This window comes from Microtus ochrogaster, chromosome 1 (assembly GCF_000317375.1).
Source record: "Microtus ochrogaster isolate Prairie Vole_2 chromosome 1, MicOch1.0, whole genome shotgun sequence".
In the NCBI taxonomy this organism is placed as follows: domain Eukaryota; kingdom Metazoa; phylum Chordata; class Mammalia; order Rodentia; family Cricetidae; genus Microtus; species Microtus ochrogaster.
Genome location: NC_022009.1, coordinates 77,185,346 through 77,206,214, shown reverse-complemented (window position 1 = coordinate 77,206,214; position 20,869 = coordinate 77,185,346). Strand labels below are relative to the sequence as shown.

At 36.3% G+C, this 20,869-nt stretch overlaps 1 protein-coding gene across 9 annotated transcripts in view; it reads left to right on the top strand.

Annotated features, from left to right (window-relative positions):
• Positions 1-20,869, top strand: part of Dgkb (diacylglycerol kinase beta) — a 594,132-nt gene that overhangs the window by 441,252 nt on the left and 132,011 nt on the right. For all 9 annotated transcript variants that reach the window (XM_013347831.2, XM_013347829.1, XM_026782456.1 and 6 more), the window contains one exon: positions 1,992-2,187. In XM_013347831.2, coding sequence (XP_013203285.1) covers positions 1,992-2,187 — 196 coding nt within the window. The remainder of the gene's footprint in view (positions 1-1,991; positions 2,188-20,869) is intronic.

The window sequence follows — 20,869 nt, the reverse complement described above, 5'->3', positions numbered from 1 at the left end:
TACTTAAATATGTATTAAGAAGTGACTGACATAAATTAGGCAGTTTTCAGAAGCCACAGGCCGTGGCTTGTAGAGGACCCCCTTCTGCTTGACATTTCATCCTTGTCAAAGATCAAATTATTTTAATTTAGGCTGCAAATTATAAGGAATGAAGACTTCTTTGTGGGAATTCCCTGTGGTAATCTGACTTTTGTTGTTACTGCTGCTTGTCAGTGTGCAAAAGATATAATATGCATGCAAATAAGGTTAAAAAATATGTACTATCTAATTATCCAGCCAGTGCGTTCCACTTGAAGACAGTGGGAGGCCTGACACACAGTATGTGTTTGATTCATTGAGGCCTGCAGGGTATTTACACAAGATTACTTTTAATTATGAAATTAATATCTGTTTATCTAGAATATATAGCGGTGAGCGAGTATACACAGGAGCAGAATTCTTTAGTAAAAAGAAATAAATGATCTTAATTTAATACATAAAAAGGAAGGAAAGGACCTTGTTTCTGGAAAAAGTGAATCATGTCATTCAGAGCAGGGTCCTCTTCAGTGAAACAAACTGAATGTGAATTTAGCTCTTTTTCCAGAATTGTTTCTTCCACACCAGAGTGGGCTCAAGGTGAAACACTTTATCTCATTGCTTTGTTACTTTGGTGAACATTATACAGACCTGGCTTCAGAAAGATGAGGCAAATGTGAGTAAGAGACAGGATTCAGTTTGTTTTGTTGTGGCTTCTGTGGCATCGTGATTTCCATGAGAATTAAAGTTGGTGTTTAAGTTACTGACGACTTAATTATAGTAGGTGACTGTAGTAACCCTTTGATGAGATATTGTTAGAGACAAGTGAAATGCTTATTCCTGAGAGGGTACTTTGAAAAAATTTCAAATGTTATCTCTTCCTTTACAGACTTATAATAGAAAATGGAGGAATAATTTTTGAGATAATTATAATGTTTATCATTTTGGAAAATCTAAGGCAAAAAAAAATATAAGCAAGTTGTCCCTTAAACACTGCAGAAGAGGGCGTTGGAAACATAGTTCAGTGGTTAAAACACTTACTGCTCTTCTAGAGATCCCGAGTTAGATTTCCAGTGCCCATGTTACTCAGGGCAGAGCACCTGGACCTCTGGCACACGGGCTGGGCCCCATGGACACCCGCACTCACACGAGTAATACATATGTTCAGGCAACAGACTAACCTCACAATCCTCCACATATATCTGTCAACAATTAAGTTTAAAAATTCTAAAACCTCACCACTTTGGCTACCCAAATTACAGTTGGTGTCCACAGTTATTTTTTATATGTAATGTGGTTACTTATTACAAGGCAAAAAATAAAATAAAATAATAATAAAAATCTGTCATGTTTCCTTAATTGGCTTGAGAAAGTGCTTTGCCTGCCATCTCCCTCACTCAAATGTTCCCATCTTTCACATTTTTCTGGGCAGCTGAGCCTGTCTTCACTTTGGATGAGCTTAGAACCTGAGCTCATCTCTTTCTCCAAAGCAACAGGGCTCTCTGTGATCACTTTTTGCTACTGACTTCGTTTTTCCTTCATAAATGTCTATCAAGCCATTTCACTGTTTGATGAAGAAGAAGGAGAAGGAGAAGAAGAAGAAGAAGAAAGGAAGGAAGGAAAGGAAAAAAATAACAAACTAAACCAAGCCAAGTGTAGAGGCATGAAGATCAGGAGTTCAAATTCAAATCCATTATTCAAAAGAGGCAATGATCACAAAAATGTCCCCATTCCTAAACTTGACCTCGTTGGCTCACAATTTGCAAATTGGAGTTAAAGAAACATGAGGATGTTTCTCTGCCAAAGGTTTGCTGTAAAGCTGATGAGGTTTGTCCATTTTTAATAATTATGAATGGTAACAAGTTAATGTTCTTGCATTTTTCTTCTCTGTATTGACATGAATTTAAATAGCTTTATTAAAAGACAAGGAAGTAAATAAGCAATCAAAAATAAGTTCTCTCTCTCTCTTTCCCCAGTGTGATGGAGTACAGATAGATTTAATAAACATCTCTCTGGAAGGAATTGCAATTTTGAATATACCGAGCATGCATGGAGGGTCTAATCTCTGGGGAGAATCTAAAAAAAAGAGAAGCCATCGACGGATCGAGAAAAAAGGCTCTGACAAAAGACCCACACTCACAGATGCCAAAGAGCTGAAGTTTGCAAGTCAAGGTAAGCTTCCCTAAGATTGTATGCTATGCTGCTTATTACTCTTCCTCTAAAGGTTACCTTAAACAAAAGCCTACAGATACCTATATAGGATTAAATTACCATGGATCTAAAAATCATACATATTATTTATGTTTTACTTCTTTCCTCGTCTTTCTTTGGTGAAAGATTTTTTTTCTACAGAAAAGAAAATGTAAAAGTAAAATAGAAAGTACCTTACACTGAGCTCTTCTGGAATTGGTGTGTTCTTGTCAATGGTTAAGTGGCTGTACCAAGAACCCAGCTGTTTTGTCAAAGACTTTGTTTGCTCTTGTCTCTTCAGTCAAGATATAATACTGAAATCATCTTGCATTAAGTTGCCATTCCAAGTAACATATATATGAAAAGGCTTTGCTATCACACAATGTGTTTTTACCTGCTGCTGCTGTTTTTCAGAAAGTTTACATCAACCATTCAAAGACCCAAGAAACAGCGAGCAAGGATTACCAAGACAGGATCCATGGCTACAGGAATATACATTTCAACTCCATTATAATATAATTTACTTTGTGACATGGCAACTGTTCTTGATAGATGCTATAATCAGACCCAAAAGTAGAGCTAATAATCATAGTTCATGTAGAAAAGCCTATAATATTTTAACTTCAAAAACATGCCTAGTATTATTAATAGCACTAAGCATAAAGAACATTAGTTACTACATGCATGAGTACTACCCAACTCCCCAAATTCTGCAACTCTGGGTAGCTAAGGAAGGAGGAGTACCATGAATTTGAACCCACCATTGGCTGAATAATGGGTTCTATAGAGTCAGACTCTATCAAATAAATAATACATAAATATAAATTCTCCTGTCTCAGTATTGTGAAAGCACACGATGAGGAGGTTGTAGCATTAAAGCCTCAAAAGAAGATCAGTAATATATGAAATGGTTGGTAGATTTGGTATTTCCTTCTGTATCTGGCTCTAGTTTAAGCTTTGGGCAATGACTTCTGCTGGAGAAAACAGTATCACAAAGTGGCGGAGGTTGAGGGAAAGAGTGTCACACTCCCCCACAAGACAAACCATAACCTGCTGGTGACAGGAAGTTTGAACAGCAAACCAATTAAAGCATAAGAATTCGGTACAACCATAACAGATGACATAAAATGGAATTTTGGAGAATAAATAAACAGAAAAACCTTCAGTTTTTCTCCATGAATGAGTAGGAAATATGTACAAATATTATTTTGAATAAATGTTGACATGAATATTGCATCTATACCAAATACCAATCCAAATATGAGTAGGCTTTTAAGATTGATGGTAAAAGTTCTAATTATTCAATTATCTGAGGCCCTCGGTAAGATCAAGCTAAAAAAAAAATCCTTTAATTATCTAAATTGCGTTTTATCATAGAGTACAATGTACTCATTGTTTTTTAAGTTAGAAATACTTTTGCTACGCATATATATTTTATACATGTGGGGATTTTTCAGGTTTCTTGATTAGTCTGTTATTATAGTCCAGCACATAGTGTGCTCTTTACACCTCTGTGTTCCTGAAACCCAGGCTGATTTCAGGGCTCAGCTGACTCCTTTCACTCCTGAGCTCTGAGAGTTCCGGGGCTCCCAACTATGCTCTCCCCCAGGCAGATATGTGGAAAGGCAACCTTCTCTCCCTCTTCATAGAACTCTCAGACACATACTGCTTGCTTGGCCTCAGAACTGCCCACCAGAAGCTTTTAAGATTGTGTGCTTGTAATAAAGCCACCAGAAACCAGACAACTATTCTCACAGACCTGTCGCGAAGGGAAGATTCTCTTATTCCTGTTTCTCCCTTCCCACTGTGGAACCGCCATAGCCAGGTTCCCAAACACAATGAGAAAGGAGTGTGTGGGAACACGTGGAGGTAATTTATCTGGCTTCAGCTCGGTCAGGCCTTTTTCACTGTCACAGTCGCTGTGAATTCATTTCTGTCTGAAAAACATTGTTTCTTTGTAGTCATCCACTGACTTTGGCTCCAGTGCCTTCTGTCCCGTCACCTGCAATGATCTCGGAGACAAAGAAAGAAGAGAGTGTGAGACAGTTGTTCCCATTCAGGGTCTAGGGTTCTGCAATCACTTTTTCTCTCCTCCTTGGCCAGCTGTGGTTCTCTGTGTTGGTCACAATTTACTGCAAAAATAAGCTTCCGCAGTGAGGTTTGAGAGATACAGTGACTTACGGATAGAAGTCCGCGTTGTATTTTGAATAGCTGTAGTGACATTTTGAACCCAGATCAACCATTTCTATACGTATAAAATACCTAAGTGAAGAGGTGGAAAACTGATGGCTGTGACATTTTCAGCTGGGAAACAATTCATTATAAAGTGCTCGAACGCTTCGTACAGGTTCCGCTCTGTGCAAACGGACGAGAAGCATCAGCCGGATTTCTCCTGTGGCTTTTGGAAGTGATACTTGTTTTTCTTAACTTTAGAAAGAGTTTTGAATGCCAGGAGGCATGAAGGAGTATATCAGTATGTTCATATAATATAAAGAAATTACTTTTTGATAAAAAGAGTTGAGAAAAAGCTTGCATGTATTTCAAACATATTTAAAGAACTATCATAAAATCATAGTGCAAGCCTGGGTTTGGTGCATGAACCTTGAGTTACTCTTCCCGACTGCCCATGATGGGAAACTCCAGGCAGTTCCCTGGCTTGCAATCTTTGAGAGCACTCATGAGATCAAAATATTTTCTGTCAGTGTTTTGGTTGGGAATTCTACTGCTGACTTAATTCAGAGTTGAACAAAATTATAAGTAATTTGCTTAATTATATTATCATTCCATCGAGACACAGTGAACTATTTGGATACAATTCTGAAACACGCACTCACATTCCCCTCATTAAGCAGACATTTTCTTTATGTGTGTTTATAAATACAAATGAGTGTGTTAAACACGGATGGCATTGCCTGTAAGTGAAACTATAAAGCAGGCCACGCTATCGTCCATGCTCCTGCCCTTAATACTTAATCTTCCCATATCTGTGCAGCTGCTGAGTTCATCTGCACCATCCCCTCTTCTAAATTAACCTGAGAGAGATGTCTAATAAATTCACTCACATTAATGTATAAATGACTGATTGCAGACAAAGAGAGAGGTATTTGCATTTTAAAAGACATAAAGGCCTTCAACTAAAGCATTATTTTTCATCCTGCGTTTTACTGAGTTATAGCTGTGATTCTTCAGCAGTTCTTAAAGACTTAGTTCAATACCATTGCAGTATTTTGGGACAAATAAAAAGCAAACTTTAATAGAAATAAAGTACATTATTTCTATTCAAAATTGTTTCCCATGTTAACTATTCTCCAATTATGAATGGACAGATACTTTGCATGGTCTTCCTATTCTTTCTTTCATTTCTTGCCTTCTCCATCAGAAGAGATAAGTAGGTAGACTTCACAGAGAGTTACATTCTCAGAGAGAAACACGAGACCTCCCGTACACTAATTTACATATGCACAACATAATAAATGACAAAATGTTAAAGAATCTATTCTGCAGCGATCATTTAAAAATAATATGTCTCTGAATATTTATTGGAGGAAATGTAAATATCTGTACACACTATAACCATAGTGCGTGCATAGGAACCACCTGCAATCAGAAGACCACACATTCCGAAACTTATGTTTGTCACAAGATCCAAATGATGCAAAGCTACCAGTGGAAGCAACAACAGACAACACCAGTATTTAAAGGAAAGAGAATATTGGTTGGTAATAGCCCTTGGGCTGGTAAGGAAATTGTGTTATTTAACGATTTCCAACAAATAATAAGCTTATTCTCATTCATATACCAAATATGTGACCATCAGGGTGGATTTGATTTAAACATGTTCATGATTAAACTTCTTGTAAGGAGAAAGGCATAAAACTGAAAATGTTAATTTAGAGCACAATGAAAAAAAACTGAGCAAACTGAACTAGGAGTGAAAGTCTGAACCAGGCAGCAGATTGTATTCCATACGTCTCCATGGACAGAGTTGAAAAACAATCTTGTTTTATGGCTGTCTTTGACCAGAACGTGAGAAGGAGTAGGTTATGGCAAACAGTTTCCTATATACCTGCAATGATATTCAGACAATATATAGCTGAAAATATATCAAAAGGCATTCTTGAAAAGCATTTGTAACCAAAGTGTGAGAGACCTCACAAGGAACTGAGTTATTTTAGTTCTATCATATTTATTTGGATGGACAGAGTTAGTCATGACGTTACCAGGAAGGCAATGGTAATTACAGATGGCTGAGGATCAACACAGAAACTTTTTGTTCATTCATTACATATCTACACATCAGAACAGTCTCAATATCATATCAACAAAATAAAATATTAAAAGTGATGTGGGATTGCCCTCTTTGTGCTGTTATTACTTTTAATAAACAAAGAAACTGCTTTGGACCTATAGCAGGGCAGAATTTAGGTAGGCAGGGAAAGCTAAACTGGCTGCTGGGAGAAAGAAGGCCAGAGTCAGAGAGAAGCCATGGAGCTGCCTCTGGAGACAGATGTGCTGACACTTTGCTCGTAGACCACGACCTCGTGGTGATGCACAGATTAATGGAGATGGGTTAAATTAATATGTAAGAGTTAGCCAATTAGAAGTTGGATCTAATGGGCCAAGCAGTGATTTAATTAATACAGTATCTGTGTGGTTATTTCAAGGCTAAGCGGCCAAACACCAATAAGCAGCTCTCCTCCAATATCAAAATGGGGGAAAAAGCTATGATAGTCCCACAGTTCATCAAAAAAAGGGTCACATTGTTAGAAAATGACCACCTTGGAATTCCTAGCAATGTGAAACTTGAAGCTCTAAAATCTGAACTTCTTGTATTTATACATGTTATGACTTTCTCATGTTCAACTTTTTAATATTGATTCATTTGAAAGTTGTTCACTGCCATCAAAACGTCTGAAAACTACTGAGCAGAAGTTATCACAATCAAACTTAGAGCTGGATGTGAGGAACACGGAGCCTTCTTGGTTGAATCTTCGTTAACTAGGTGACTGTCTACTCTAGAAAATATGGGTATTTCTAGACAGGTACTTATCATAGGAAAGTTTATCTTAAAACCAGTTAACATATAATAGAATCCAATTTTTTTCTAATGCTTTCATTCACATTTACTAAAGCTAATTCTTTTATTTGGTCCAAATTTCCCAACTCTGTCTTGGTAGTCACTGATAAAAAATGAATTGTTTTGCTACTCTCCCAATAGTTAAAACTTGGAGTCACAGACAAACACAGACACACAGTCATAGACACAGACACACAGACACACTCACACACACACATACTCTCACACAAAAGGACAGTCATACACACACATACAGACACACACACTCACACACACATACAGACACACACACTCACACATATATACAGACACACACACTCACACACACATACAGACACACAAAAGGACAGTTATACACACACATACAGACAGACACACTCATACACACATACAGACACACACACTCCCACACGGGCACACACTCTTACACACATACTCTTGCCACGGACTGGCTCAGGGGAGCCACTCAGACCATGGGAGAAGCAGGGTCTTGGTACTCAGGAAGGCACAAGTTCGGCGAATGACAGACAGACACAACACACAAGAGAGTGGTTGGAATCTGCTGCGGTTTTACTGAATTCACGTTTTCATTATATAGTATTCAAACAAAGAACAAATCAGAAGGTCATGTATCATTGGTTGGCACAGTATGAAAGCTTCTTTTAGTCATATCATCGATATTTAAGAAAAGCATATTATAAGGGACAGGTGTTAGACATAAAACATCCTTAGATGAGGAACCCTTGTCCTTCAGAACGTAAACCTCAGAAAGTGGTTTCATCTTATGAATAGAAAGTTTCTGTCTCATTATCACTATCATGGCCCTTCCTCTTTCTAACTCTTTCTTTATCTCATCTAGTGACCAAATATGCCTAATCAGTTCTCTGCACCTGCTGAAATATACTTTTTTGTACCTTCTTATGCAGCAGACACCATGGGGAGGGGAGTGGGATCTAGCAAGCCTATCCATAACGTTCAAAGTATAACTGTTTTTGCCCATCAACATTAACCCATCTATTTTTTGCTCATCATACACCCTATGTATAACAAGGGTTCTGCTATACTCTTATACATTTCTATACTGTGCTTCCCTATCTCAGAGCTGTTCTTGAAGAGATAATCCTTGTCTTGTAGATATATAGAATATCATTATTAATAGAGATTGTTCAAAGCCCATATACCATGTAGCCAGCTTAATCGAGAAACCCATCTATGCCTCAGCAGTGGCTAATACCAGGCCGTCTGCCATTGACCTCCAGGAAGCCTAGTCCCATAGGACACATAGCTCCTGTCTGGCATAATGACGTATGCCATGTCACAAAGATGACACTAGAGTTGGTGTGGCACACTCTTACACACAGACACACACTCATACTGGCTCTGTGGGTAAAGGCGCTTGTTTCCAAGCCTGACAACCTGACTTTAATCCACAGATTCTTAGTTTCGTATCATATGGCTTTATTGTCAGTTTTATTATAAATTGCAGAAATTAGGAAGAGAAAGAGGGAAAGTGTGCAATACGTGTATCAAAGAGAATACATTGGAAAATGCCTGTGAAACTTTGGCAAAATTTGACATCTTCTTTCGCTTCTGAAGATGATAATTATGTCTTCATCTTCTAAGTGAGGATATGTGCTCTGATAAATGATTCTAATGTATATATAACTGTACATTGTGTTACACAGAGAACTGCAAAGAGAGGAATGAAGTAGCAAGACTGTTACTGTCTCTGCCATGCACAAATCATACATAGCAGGAAGTCAACGCTGAGGACATTTGTCAACCATTATTACCCATTCTCGAAACATTTCTGCAGGTTATTTAGGGTAATTTAGAAGGCAGTGTTGCCATGCCTAAATATAAAAGCAATGTTCATCTTAGATCTGTGATGCTGTATTTGGCATTCAAACCCAGGAAAGCAGAACAACTTCCAAACATTTAAATTCAGTGATTAAGTCAATTAAATTTAGAAACAAGAAAGGATTTCATGCTATACAATTATACCTAGATGTTAAAATTGTTGAAAAAAAATCATGGCATTTGAAAGGTTTCATTTCACACACACACACACACACACACACACACAAATGCAAATAACAATATCATGAAAATTTCATTGGCTGAAAACAGATAGATCCAAACATTTGCTGTTTAGTAACCTTTAAAAGAGATGTCTCAAAATGAGTTCTTACTTGTATGTTTTTAAACTACCTCCTTCGAAATATAACAGCATTGGGAAATGAAATAATTATACATACTTAATAAAGCTACCTAAATACCAGAATTGAAATTTAAGATTACATAATATATACTGGGGCATCTTAAAGTGATAGCACTTAGATATAATTTTATGATGCATGTCTGTGCATGCATGCATGTACATATGCATGTTGTATGTACACAGGTATGCATATGAACATAGAGGCTGAACAGATTGCTATTCCCAGAAACACCTACACCCTTTTGAAATAAGGTCTTCCATTGCATAAAATTTACTATGTAGGCTAGATTGGTTGGCTACCAAGCCCATGGGTTTCTCTCATATTTGTCTTCAAGACACTAGGATTTGAATTGGGCAACAGCACATCTGGTTTCATACACATATGTATACACATATATATGTATACATGTATGTGTGTATAAACACAAACACACATATATGGATTCTGAAAATCAACTCAAGGGTCATTTTACTGAGAAAAGCTATCCCGGATACCATCCTCATAGTATATATTTTTTAGTACATATTCAATCCCAGATGAAAGCCAGCCATAGTAGAAAAAACAAGTCTAGGAAAGCTGCAGAAAAATAAATATTTGGTAGCAGTTTTGTTTTGAAAAACAAGTCCTTGTCTTAGCAATCAATATAATGGTATCATGAGATGATGGAAAGAGATTAATTAAGGCTCATGATGAATATCTTCCCTGTCTCTGGAGACTAAACACTTTGGTTGCAAAGTGGTAAACTGTGTCTTGATCCCTTCTGCATTCCTGCTCACTGAATTGAATTGTACCTTCAGAGAAAGATGGAAAGTATAAACAATTCAACATGTCATATTTGCGGTTGATGATGTATGATATTCATAATAAAATTACCATTTTCTTTATCCCCGTGACATGTGTCCAATCCTGAGTCTACAAAAGGTAATGTCAAGGTTTTATCTAGGTTAAGAGTGTGTGTCACTACAACTAGATTTCAGTTTTTCAGTGACTGAAATTTAAAAAAACAAAATTTCAAGTGAAAATGCTGTGAAGAATTTACGTAGTAACTAATTAACAACGTGTAGAGTGTACATTGTAGCTTGTGCATGCACAGAGGAGTCTGGTGAAGTTTCACATCCCAAGTATGAAGCCCCCATTCAGGCTTCCTCAATAGAAAGTGCTGAAGCAATCTTGTCTTTTCAGAGTGATAGATACTTTGCAGCTGTGGTGATAAATGTCCCTCAAATTACGTATAATGACTTTTCCTACAGGGGTTGTGGGAACGAGAGATAACAACAAATTAGAAAGGATTTTTAAATATTGTGAACATCGGAAAACTATCCAAGAGACATGGGATCACGCCATTGGGGGAAACGGGGTTGTGACTCTGAACCCCTCACTGCTTTTAAGGAGCCCACTCTCTTTTCTATCAGGATGGAAAATACTGACCGGGAAAATCTGTAAACCAATTCAGATGTAAACATCAACTGTACTGCCTTGTGGAAGAACATGTCCCTCGAAGATTTCAACACTGGAGGGATATTGACCTTTTATGCTTACTTCATTTATAGATTTCTTTATGATAGCTGCTTTGGTGTGATTAAATCGACACAGTCTACCCCTCGGTTCTCCTTGCATACTCTTATATAATTCCAATAAATGCTGGCGTGTCTAACAGAGAACAAAGAAACCTGTTTCTTGAACAAACTGAATCCTACCACCTACTTATCTTTAAATAACAAATTTGGGTTAACCAAAGAAACTTGCCACTAAAATTCCATGGCCATGAATTTGGTTTCCATGAATATAGTCTTTTATTCTAAAGACCTAATAAGCATATGAATAGTGGCTTCTTGGACAGTACCCAACCCATTCCATTTTTGTGGAAACTGATAGAGACCCACAGAGCTCACAGTCCCTCTACACCGAATAACAGAAACAGTTTCATTGTTCTCTGTTTAGTCAGCTATGAATTTATAAAACCAAGCGTTCTTTTTAAACGTATGTTTCAGACAAGGTCTTTTTGATGGCTGTACATTATTTGCAATTAATCAGATTAAGCTAAGCATTGGGGCTCGAATGTTATAGAGTAGCAGACATCTGAAATCAGGCTAAAATTCTCCATGGATAAACATGGCTAATTTAAATGAGCCCTAGGGAGCTTTATTGAGAAAGTTGAAATAAATGCCTGCTGAATTCCACACTATTACTCTAATTATCCCATAACAAGGCACAAAATAACAATCTCATTTCATCCTCGTATTTACAAAGCCATTCCCATTATCCTTATATTTCACCTGCTCAAGTGCTGAAGAATTGCTCCTCATTGAGAGATTCATTAAATGAGAATAATTATATTATATTTCACAGATTGGCAGAGAGAAAATGTGTCTTCGAACAATTCCATTTCCCCGAAGAGTTGTTCATTTCAGAATTGGAGACAGGTCTATTAAGTATTTTCTACCCTTTTTAAATATGTCAAAGCTAACCATTAATACTGAAAGTAGTAATCTGGTTCCGATTTAATGAAAGAGTTCACTGTTATTTGTAAAATACATTTTTGTGAATGAACACAATGGTAACCACATTTTTTTAAAAAAAGATTTAAAAACAAAGTCACAAGAATCTTCCTTTGAAGAACAATTTAAACTCGTGGTACTTCTCATCAAATTTTTAGAATCCCAATTTTTTTCCTGCTCTAATGTTTCTTTTAAAAAAAAATCTACATGAAACACACTTCTCACTAAATCTGTAGCATTCATGCCTTCAGAGTTTCTTGCCAGAATATTAGTAAGAAAACTCATGTAGTACCCATCAACTTCATTTTTAGATTTCCTGAAAAACAAGATTACAGAATTGTGTTTAGAGGTCTTTCATATTTTAAAAACTCATGAACGTAATATACCACCAGGGAAAAAGAGTCCCAAGAGGCATCGTTTCATATCAGAAAACATTGGTGTTAAAAAGTGAGTTAGCTGTGGTCAGATTCAAAAGTACAGACTCTAATATCCTTGTAAGGAATCAACAATAAACAAAATGCTAACCAGGGGCACTTTCAGTTTGCTTCTGGAATTCTAAACGACAATCCCGACTCTGGCAGCCTCAGCCTGCCAGGCTTTGCCACATCGCTCACAAAGAATCCAATCTGGTTCATGAGGATGAACCAGACAGGAATTTACTATTCAATACACCACACTGAGTGACAAGGGTATGTCTTCTCACCAAAATACTGAAAATACCGTCCTCTGAAAAACTTAACAGGGCTCCAGGATAAAGGAGGAAAGTAGACGAGTTGAGAGAAAAGCAGCTTGGGTCTGGCTAGTCATTACTTCAGACTTCTGATCTGAACCAGCAAGTGCCTCGTTTCTCCAGGAACTCAAACTTAACAAGCAAGCAATCTGGCTTGCATTAAGCTAACAGGGACAGCCTGGTTTTGTCTTGAGTTGATTTCTTATAGTGGAGGCCAATCACAACATGGACTACCTACATGGCTTGTTCATAGAACTGAAAATATTGAAGCTATTCACGGTGTCTTTAGTCTTGAAGGGGGAGTGTAGGGTTAAGGAGAGACGTTAGGTAAAGACTCATCAACCTTATGTTATTATTTACTCTTGGTCACCTACTCTGTAAGTGAGTCACTTGACTGTGCAAAGTCTCACACGAATCTGACCCAAAGTTAAGGTAGCAAAGAAGGCAGTTATGAGTTTCAAATAGTGGTTTTATTCAGAGATTTTAGTAAATGGGGCCTCTGAACCCCTGTCAGTGTTTTCCAAACTTTCTGTACTTGGTGATAATAGGTAACTACAGGTGTGTTTCTCTTTGCCCCATTCTATCTAGATCCCCAATACCAAGCAGCAGAAGATCTCCTGAGCATCATGAGCACAGTGAGAAACAAAGTCAGTGCATTTATTTTAGCATTTCTAGCCATGAGAAAGATGATCTTTAGTAGCTCTCAGCCCTGCCCACCCCCAAAAGCAGTGATGTTTTCAAATTTCAACAGTAATTTATTTATGAGAAGCAGCTGCATTTTTTTTTCCATTTGAGCTCTGCTCTGATGACATGTTAACAATGGGACTGTGAACCGGAAGCTGGATTTCAGAGTCAGCCATTTCTGTCATCCTACATTCTTTTAACATTCTTAAGAAAGTATTTTCTGTCTTTTTTATTATTATTAATGAAGGCTTTAACCCAATACGCATCAATATTATTAAATACTATGTTTGGGATTTTCATTTTAGTTCTGCAGATTTTGATTTCTGCTGTTTTGTTTCTGAGTATTTTCTATATGTTATCTTTGTAAACATTACTCCTCATCCAAATGTTCATGTAAAAGTCAGCAATCAACAAGCAACTATAACAGGTGTTTTCAATCTCGAGGAAGTAAATGAATACTCTGTTTATGATAGATACTGAAATTTAATTTCCTTTGCAAATCTAGAAAACACTCTATGATCCAAAACATTGGAAACAAACAAAAATGAAATGAAATCATTTTAGAGCTAAAGGACATATTAAACTAAAAAAAAATTCACATAAACTACCCCGAAGTGTAGAGTTGTATGCATAAGACTAATTACTAATAATGCTCAGATAAAATCCTTACAAATGTGTGCGTGTATGTCTCTGTGTGTGTGTGCTTGAGATGAAGCATATATCACTTGATAAATAATTATTCAAGGCCTAAATCATAGTTCAGGGCATTGGTTTTAGCAGCATGATGTGGTAGAAGCGGGGAGAGGCAAGCAGAAGCATGGTATAAGTTTTGATTTCATCTCGAAAGTTGAGTGAGAGAGGAAAAAACAGTGTTCTCTCAGATACAAACTATTAAAGGAAAGACAAAAATGGGTAAAAGAAGTAAATATATATTTATTTATATTTTATTTATTTGTCTGTTTATATTGCTTTATCTTCTTATCTGACTGCATCTCTTCCTTTGGGAACAATGGATTCTTCAGGCATTACCATTGTTCTTCCTTTGGAAAGAAAACCCCAGGGAGATGCCAACCATGCCACCTGAGCAGTCTATTCCCTTGATTGACTTGAAATAGCTAAAGGGACCAATTGGAAAACAGCATCTTCTGAATATGTAGGGTCATTGACTTTCATTCATTTAGGTTTCAATTTTAAAATTTCCCAGGATGTATAAGATAAAAAATTATTATCATACTTAGAGATAAGAAAATAGTAAATTCATATCCAATCAATTAGGTTATTTCACACAGGATTCACCATACCCAGACTGGCTTCATCCTGCCATTTTCAAGTCAACAAACCCTGATATCAGCATTTTTAAAATGGGTCTTTAAATACTGAATATCTTTCATACAAGCACTAACTTTTAGATCGCTAGATTATAAGGGTGTGATTGAAAATTATTTGATTAAATAGAGCCCTGTGGCCTCAGAATAATTAGCTTGACCAAGTTTGTTTCATAACTTTAAAAGACTTAAAAAACTTACTATGAAAATGTAAAGCATTCTTATTCTTGTTCAATAATTTAAAATATCTAAAAGACTTTTGCTCTAGAATATTTGGAAGCACGTCCAATATTCTGCGCACATATGTAAAACAGGAGGCAGACGCTCAGGTCTCTCCTCAGCTTTAGAACCAACAGTCCTTCCAGGAATTAATCCTGAGTCCCAGGAAGATGAAAATAGTGTTCCTATTTCAGTTCACCGGCAGTTTTCCCCTTTTGGAGAATGTATACTGTAATTAACATAGTGATATCTTGAAATCTTAACATCCTTACATGTGATATAATTATGAATGGGATTCTGCTCTGACAAGGTGTATCAACATAACACACTTGCTACCAAGTCCAATGACTTGAGTCCAATCTCCAGAATTCACATAGGAGAACAAGAGAACTGACTGTCACATGTTGTCCTCTGACCTTCACAGGAATGGCAGGCACACCTTCCCCAATAAACCAATAAGTGTAAAATGAAACAAAAAAATTAAAAATAATGGCATTAGAGCCGGGCGGTGGTGGTGCATGCACTCGGGAGGCAGAGGCCAGCCTGGTCTACAAGAGCTAGTTCCAGGACAGGAACCAAAAGCTACAGAGAAACCCTGTCTCGAAAATTCAAAAAAAAAAATGGAATTAGAACAATTTCTGATCTACCTTTGTTGGATAAATTTGTAGTTTTAACCATCTCTTCAAAATAAAAGATCTGTTGACAATACAGTATTTGTCCCGATAAATATCAGCTACAGTGCAGTTCACTCATTGGAAGAATTAAGAATACTTGTAGTATTACTTTTTCCAGGATAGTTCTTGGTGTCTTGTCTACTTATTTATTGCTTTCCCCTCAGATTTAAAAAAAAAAAATCTTGGCACATGTTTCTTGTCTTTATTCCCTTTGATATGCCATCTCTAATTTTCTTAAAATTGTGGTAGACACAAGACTGATTCCCTGACACCCACACAAGCAGGTCACCATGACCACCACTTAGCAACCAGTCCAATTTGTATCTGCTGTGCTTGAGTTTTAGAAGCCCCTCCCGGAAGTACACTGCATCACTTGTAAGGCCCAGGCCTGTTTTCTAGCCTTCTCAGAGCTAGGTTTTATGGAGAATGAAGGCTGTCATTGTGAGGCGCTGCCTGCTGCCCCAAGAATACAATATAGGAGAAGAAAGGGCACACGCAATGGGCCTTAGCTATGCTGCAAACTCTTTTCAAGCTGCTGCCAACTGTGAGCCAATAGATGTGGCAGTAACTGTCCACAAAATTCACTGCACTTTAGCTTAGCTGCACTCAGAGGAAAACACAGGAGTGGGCCTTTTGCTTCACATCTAGAGCACCTGCTTTGGTAACCACTTGGCCCAGGTCCAGAGTCACAAGCAAATCTCTGGGGAACTGGGTGTGGTTTAACAACTTCAGTATACTTTGTGTTGGTCTTGCATCTGTTGCTCTTAATGTTGGCGACGGGCATGTCGTTTCTTTTAAATTAAGAATGCAAAGTTCTCACAGGTTTATAAATATTTATTGCTAGGTTCTCAAAATAAAGTATCATCAGTGTTACTATTATTTGGACACTTGATAATGAGCTCCAGTCAACTTCAATGCCATTGGTCTGTTGGTTGGTTTTTCAAGCGTAGCCCTGAATAACATTGTTCTTTAGAGTCAAGCAAACCTTTCCAGAGTGGTTTCCCTTGTTCAGACTCCTGTTCCTATTGCCTTACCTATGAATTTCTATTTATCCAAATCTCTCTTTATCCCCTCACATGTGCCCATGTAAAACATATTCATACAGCTTTTCCCATAAATGACAACAAATAAACAGAATATGCTTTTATTAACACTTTTTTCTCAACTTAATTATTTTCTGGATTAACAGATGTTTTCTGTCTTCATTAGGAACTGTGTGGGATGGACAAAACTTTAAATGAAACGATACTCGGCTTTTGAATTGAACAAATTGATTGCATTTTATTTATGTTAAATTTGTTTTAGTTTTAAGGTTAGTAGATGTGTTTTGTGAAATATAATTTTGCCATATGCCGTATATCTTTAATAGGAAAAATTTACAAGACAAAATAATTACATTAAGATTAGAAATGTCAGTGAGTGCTTAAGTCAAGTCATTCCCTTAGTAGTTTAATGTCTATTCAGTTTGTTAGTGCAGATCTACTGTTTACTGCTGTGAGCAGACTCATGTACACACTGAAGAACGAACACTTCTGGGCCATTGAGTACGTGTTTGACTGTAGAAGTGCTGGGGCCTTCAGGTAGTAGAGCACAGTGTCTTTTGGTCTGAGTGGGCACTGACCTTATAAGAAATTAAGGTACATCTTTCAAGAACCATGAATTTGTGAGACAGTGGGTTGCCATAAAAGCCAAAGCCTGGCTCTGAGTAGGCTGCTGTCTTCCTGTCTCCTCCCATAGATGCCCCTACCTTTGTAGCCCTGTCCACCATGAGGTCTTTTATTGTAGCTAACCTGGTTAACATACTATGTCCTTGAAGCTTCCGAATTCCTGAGTGAAACAATTTTCTCTGTAAAGATTCCCCCCTGTTGTTGCATTATAAGAATAGAAAGAAGATATATAAAGTAGCTCTAACAAAAACTAGATTGTATGGGGCTTGTAGACTCACATGATGATTGTATCCCATGGTTAGTATAGTCACATGATGATTGTATCCCATGGTTCGTATAGTCACATGATGATTGTATCCCATGGTTCGTATAGTCACATGATGATTGTATCTCATGGTAGACACAGTCTAGTGGTTTATCTTTACAAATTTCTAAGAACATGCTCAATGTTACTTTCCAGTTGACTTAAAATTTTCTTCTGCTATAGTTGTAGCTTTGGTCAAAAATTCTCAGGGCTAAATCATGATGCCTTTATTGAGGCTTTTTATTAAAGAACACACAACATGTTTGCCAAACACTCAGGTACCTAGTGCTCTGACTTACATTTCTAGACTACATGCATCTTTGTCTGAACTACTGAAGATTCCTGTCACGTTTATATCCACTACAAAGCTTCATTCTTTCCATTTCCAGATCAAGGGTGCAGACCAGCTGTTACAATAAAGGAATAGGCTACTTATAAAATCTAGGAAGACATCAGCATGGCAGTTCTTTCTCAGTGCTAGGAAATTCATTCAGAGGTGTTTGTGTTGCTTTTGACTTTGGAGAATATGTCCTGGCATACAGCAGACCACTAGACAATGAGATAAGGGAGTCAGGCAAACGTTCATAAGAGTTGCTCTGACTATATTCTTGAAAATCATTACTAAAGTCTCAATACAATGTATTGTTGTTCTTCTCACTTAGCACAAATGATGTTATTCTCAAATATTTTTTTTGTCTCAGAACCTATTTATAACCTTAAATAATATTGCAGGCCTCTAAGGACTGTTGCTTATATAACCCATGTCTGCTGTGATATACAATTCTTAAAATTAAAGCTGAGAAAACAGTTTAAATAAAATTTAAAGGTAGTGATAAGTCTACTATAATCTAATATAACATCTACTTTTAAATATTATAAAAAACTAGTGATTTGAACAGTACTAAATTGACTTTTTATAAATCCCTCTACTGCATGATATATTATTTCTGCTTCTCCTATCTGCTTCTCTATCAACCTGTTGTACCTTTTAGTGCATGAAGACAAGCAAGCCTTGCAAAGATATGCAGTTAGAAAAGGGTTTGTGCTAACAGTTTTCTCAAATATTTTTTGATATATTTTTAGTTCTATATGAAAATTGAACAAGAAATAGGCTCTTAAATGTTATTTGAAATGTGGAATGTGAAACCTCTATAATTTTTTTTACTTTTGAATAAAATTTGCAGTTGTACACTGAACTTTGAATGGGTTTCTAAACTCCATATGATTCTAAAAAACACTGAGAATTAATCATTTGGAAAACTGTCGGCTTTCTGTAAGATTTTAAATATCAATACACTTCATTAGATAGTATAAAATAGTTTTTGATATCTCTCATTGTTAAATATAAACCTTTTGAGATTCATCTTCTTTATTTTATTTTGCTTTCTAAGATAGGATATCATCTAACCCAGGTTGACCTCAAACTCACCATACAAATGATGAGGGCCTTAAACTTCTGAGGCTTTGCCTTCATCCTGATTACTGGGATTGGAGGTGTATACGTTCACACCATATATTTTCTAATTCACCACAAATAATATTAAAAAGATGTATTCAGAAACAAAGATTTAGTATAATTTTTTTACTATTAAGCAATGCCATAATCTTAGAAATATCCTCTATGAAGTATATTTAAATCATTTAGTGATTATCATAAAAGAACTCTACTAAATATAGAATATAATTTGTATACAAATATTTTCATTGCATGTAGGCAAATAATATATTTCTTTTCATTGATTAATACTACTAAATTAATCAGAGTATAGTTTATAGTTGAGGGGGTTGTTTGTTTGGGAAGTTGTTGCTGTTTGTTTTGTTTGTTTCCAAACAGATTTCTCTGGGTAGCCCTGGTTGTGCTGGAACTCACTTTGTAGAACAAGCTGGTCTTGAACTCACAGAGATCAGCCTTTCTCTGTCTCTTGAGTGCAGGGATTAATGTCATGTGCCACCACAGCCCAACTAATCATGGTATAGTTATGAATATAGATTGACAAAAGTTATGAACCTGGAAAAGAATTCAAAGATGGAGAAGAGATTAATAGGGAAATATGGGTGAGAGAAATGTGTATGCACATGTGTGTATACATATATATGTATATAACCTTCAAATTACATAATTCATGAAAACCAATCATGAGTAGAGGATCTAGGGATATAATTTAGTGTATGGCAACTTACCTGGCATACATGAGTTTCTGTGTTCAGCCCTGTAAAACCAAAACAAAATGAAAATCCTGGCCATGACCTGGAAATACACTCAGGGGTTTGAGACCTTGCTTAGCCTGCTTAAGATTGTGATATCAATTTATGGCACTAAAGAAAGAAAAATGGAGCTGAAATATTAAAGAATTTCAGTAACACCTGAGAATGTGCCTGATGTACAAGTACATGAAGAAAGTTTAGTATGAAGCCACATAGGATATTAATATTATTTTAACTTTAATAAACATATGTAACTAAATTTAAAATGAAAAGCAATAACTTTTGATATAAAAATTAATATAAGTTCATTATTACTCATGAAATGAGGTAATAGAAACATCTATATATTATGCTGAATCAATCTTTAAATGGCAGAAAACAGAGTTTTTATAAAATTTTAAGTAGACATAATCTTAAAAGAAAAAAATTAAGTTGAGTTAATGGCACAATACCTTGCTTAGCACAAAGCACAGTGGACACAGTTGGCAATGGAAAACTGAACCAAATCACTTGCTTCAAATTGGCCATTATTGCAAGTTAACTACCAATATTAAATTTTCTTTTCTAATTAGAGCACTTATGGGTTGCTGTTTACTACTATACTTGATTAAGATATGTATTTTGTTTGTGTACGTCTATGCCCATTTCTCTAATCTTAAGAGAGCTCCAGCTTGTCTTTCCCATATGCATGCACAGCAGCCAGAGGCTCATCTTTCACTGAGAACATCTTCTAGTCTTTAACCTTTACTATTATTTGAATCTCCCCAATTAATATGCCCAGTCATACATTAGAAATATGTTAAAACTTGAATTAAATGTCTGAGATGAAAGCTTATAATACCACATCGTTTTCTGGGAAAGACTTTAATTAATTGAAGTACGAAAATATTAAATGCCTATGAGCATTTTCTATACTATTAAAAGTCTTTTCCTCTTACAGATGAGTAGGAAGTACAGTTTGAGATCGTGACAACAGTTGTAAGTGCCTTGATTCAAATACCCTCCAAATACAAAGTTAATCATATCCTTTAATTATTTAATCCATTTTCTATTAATAAT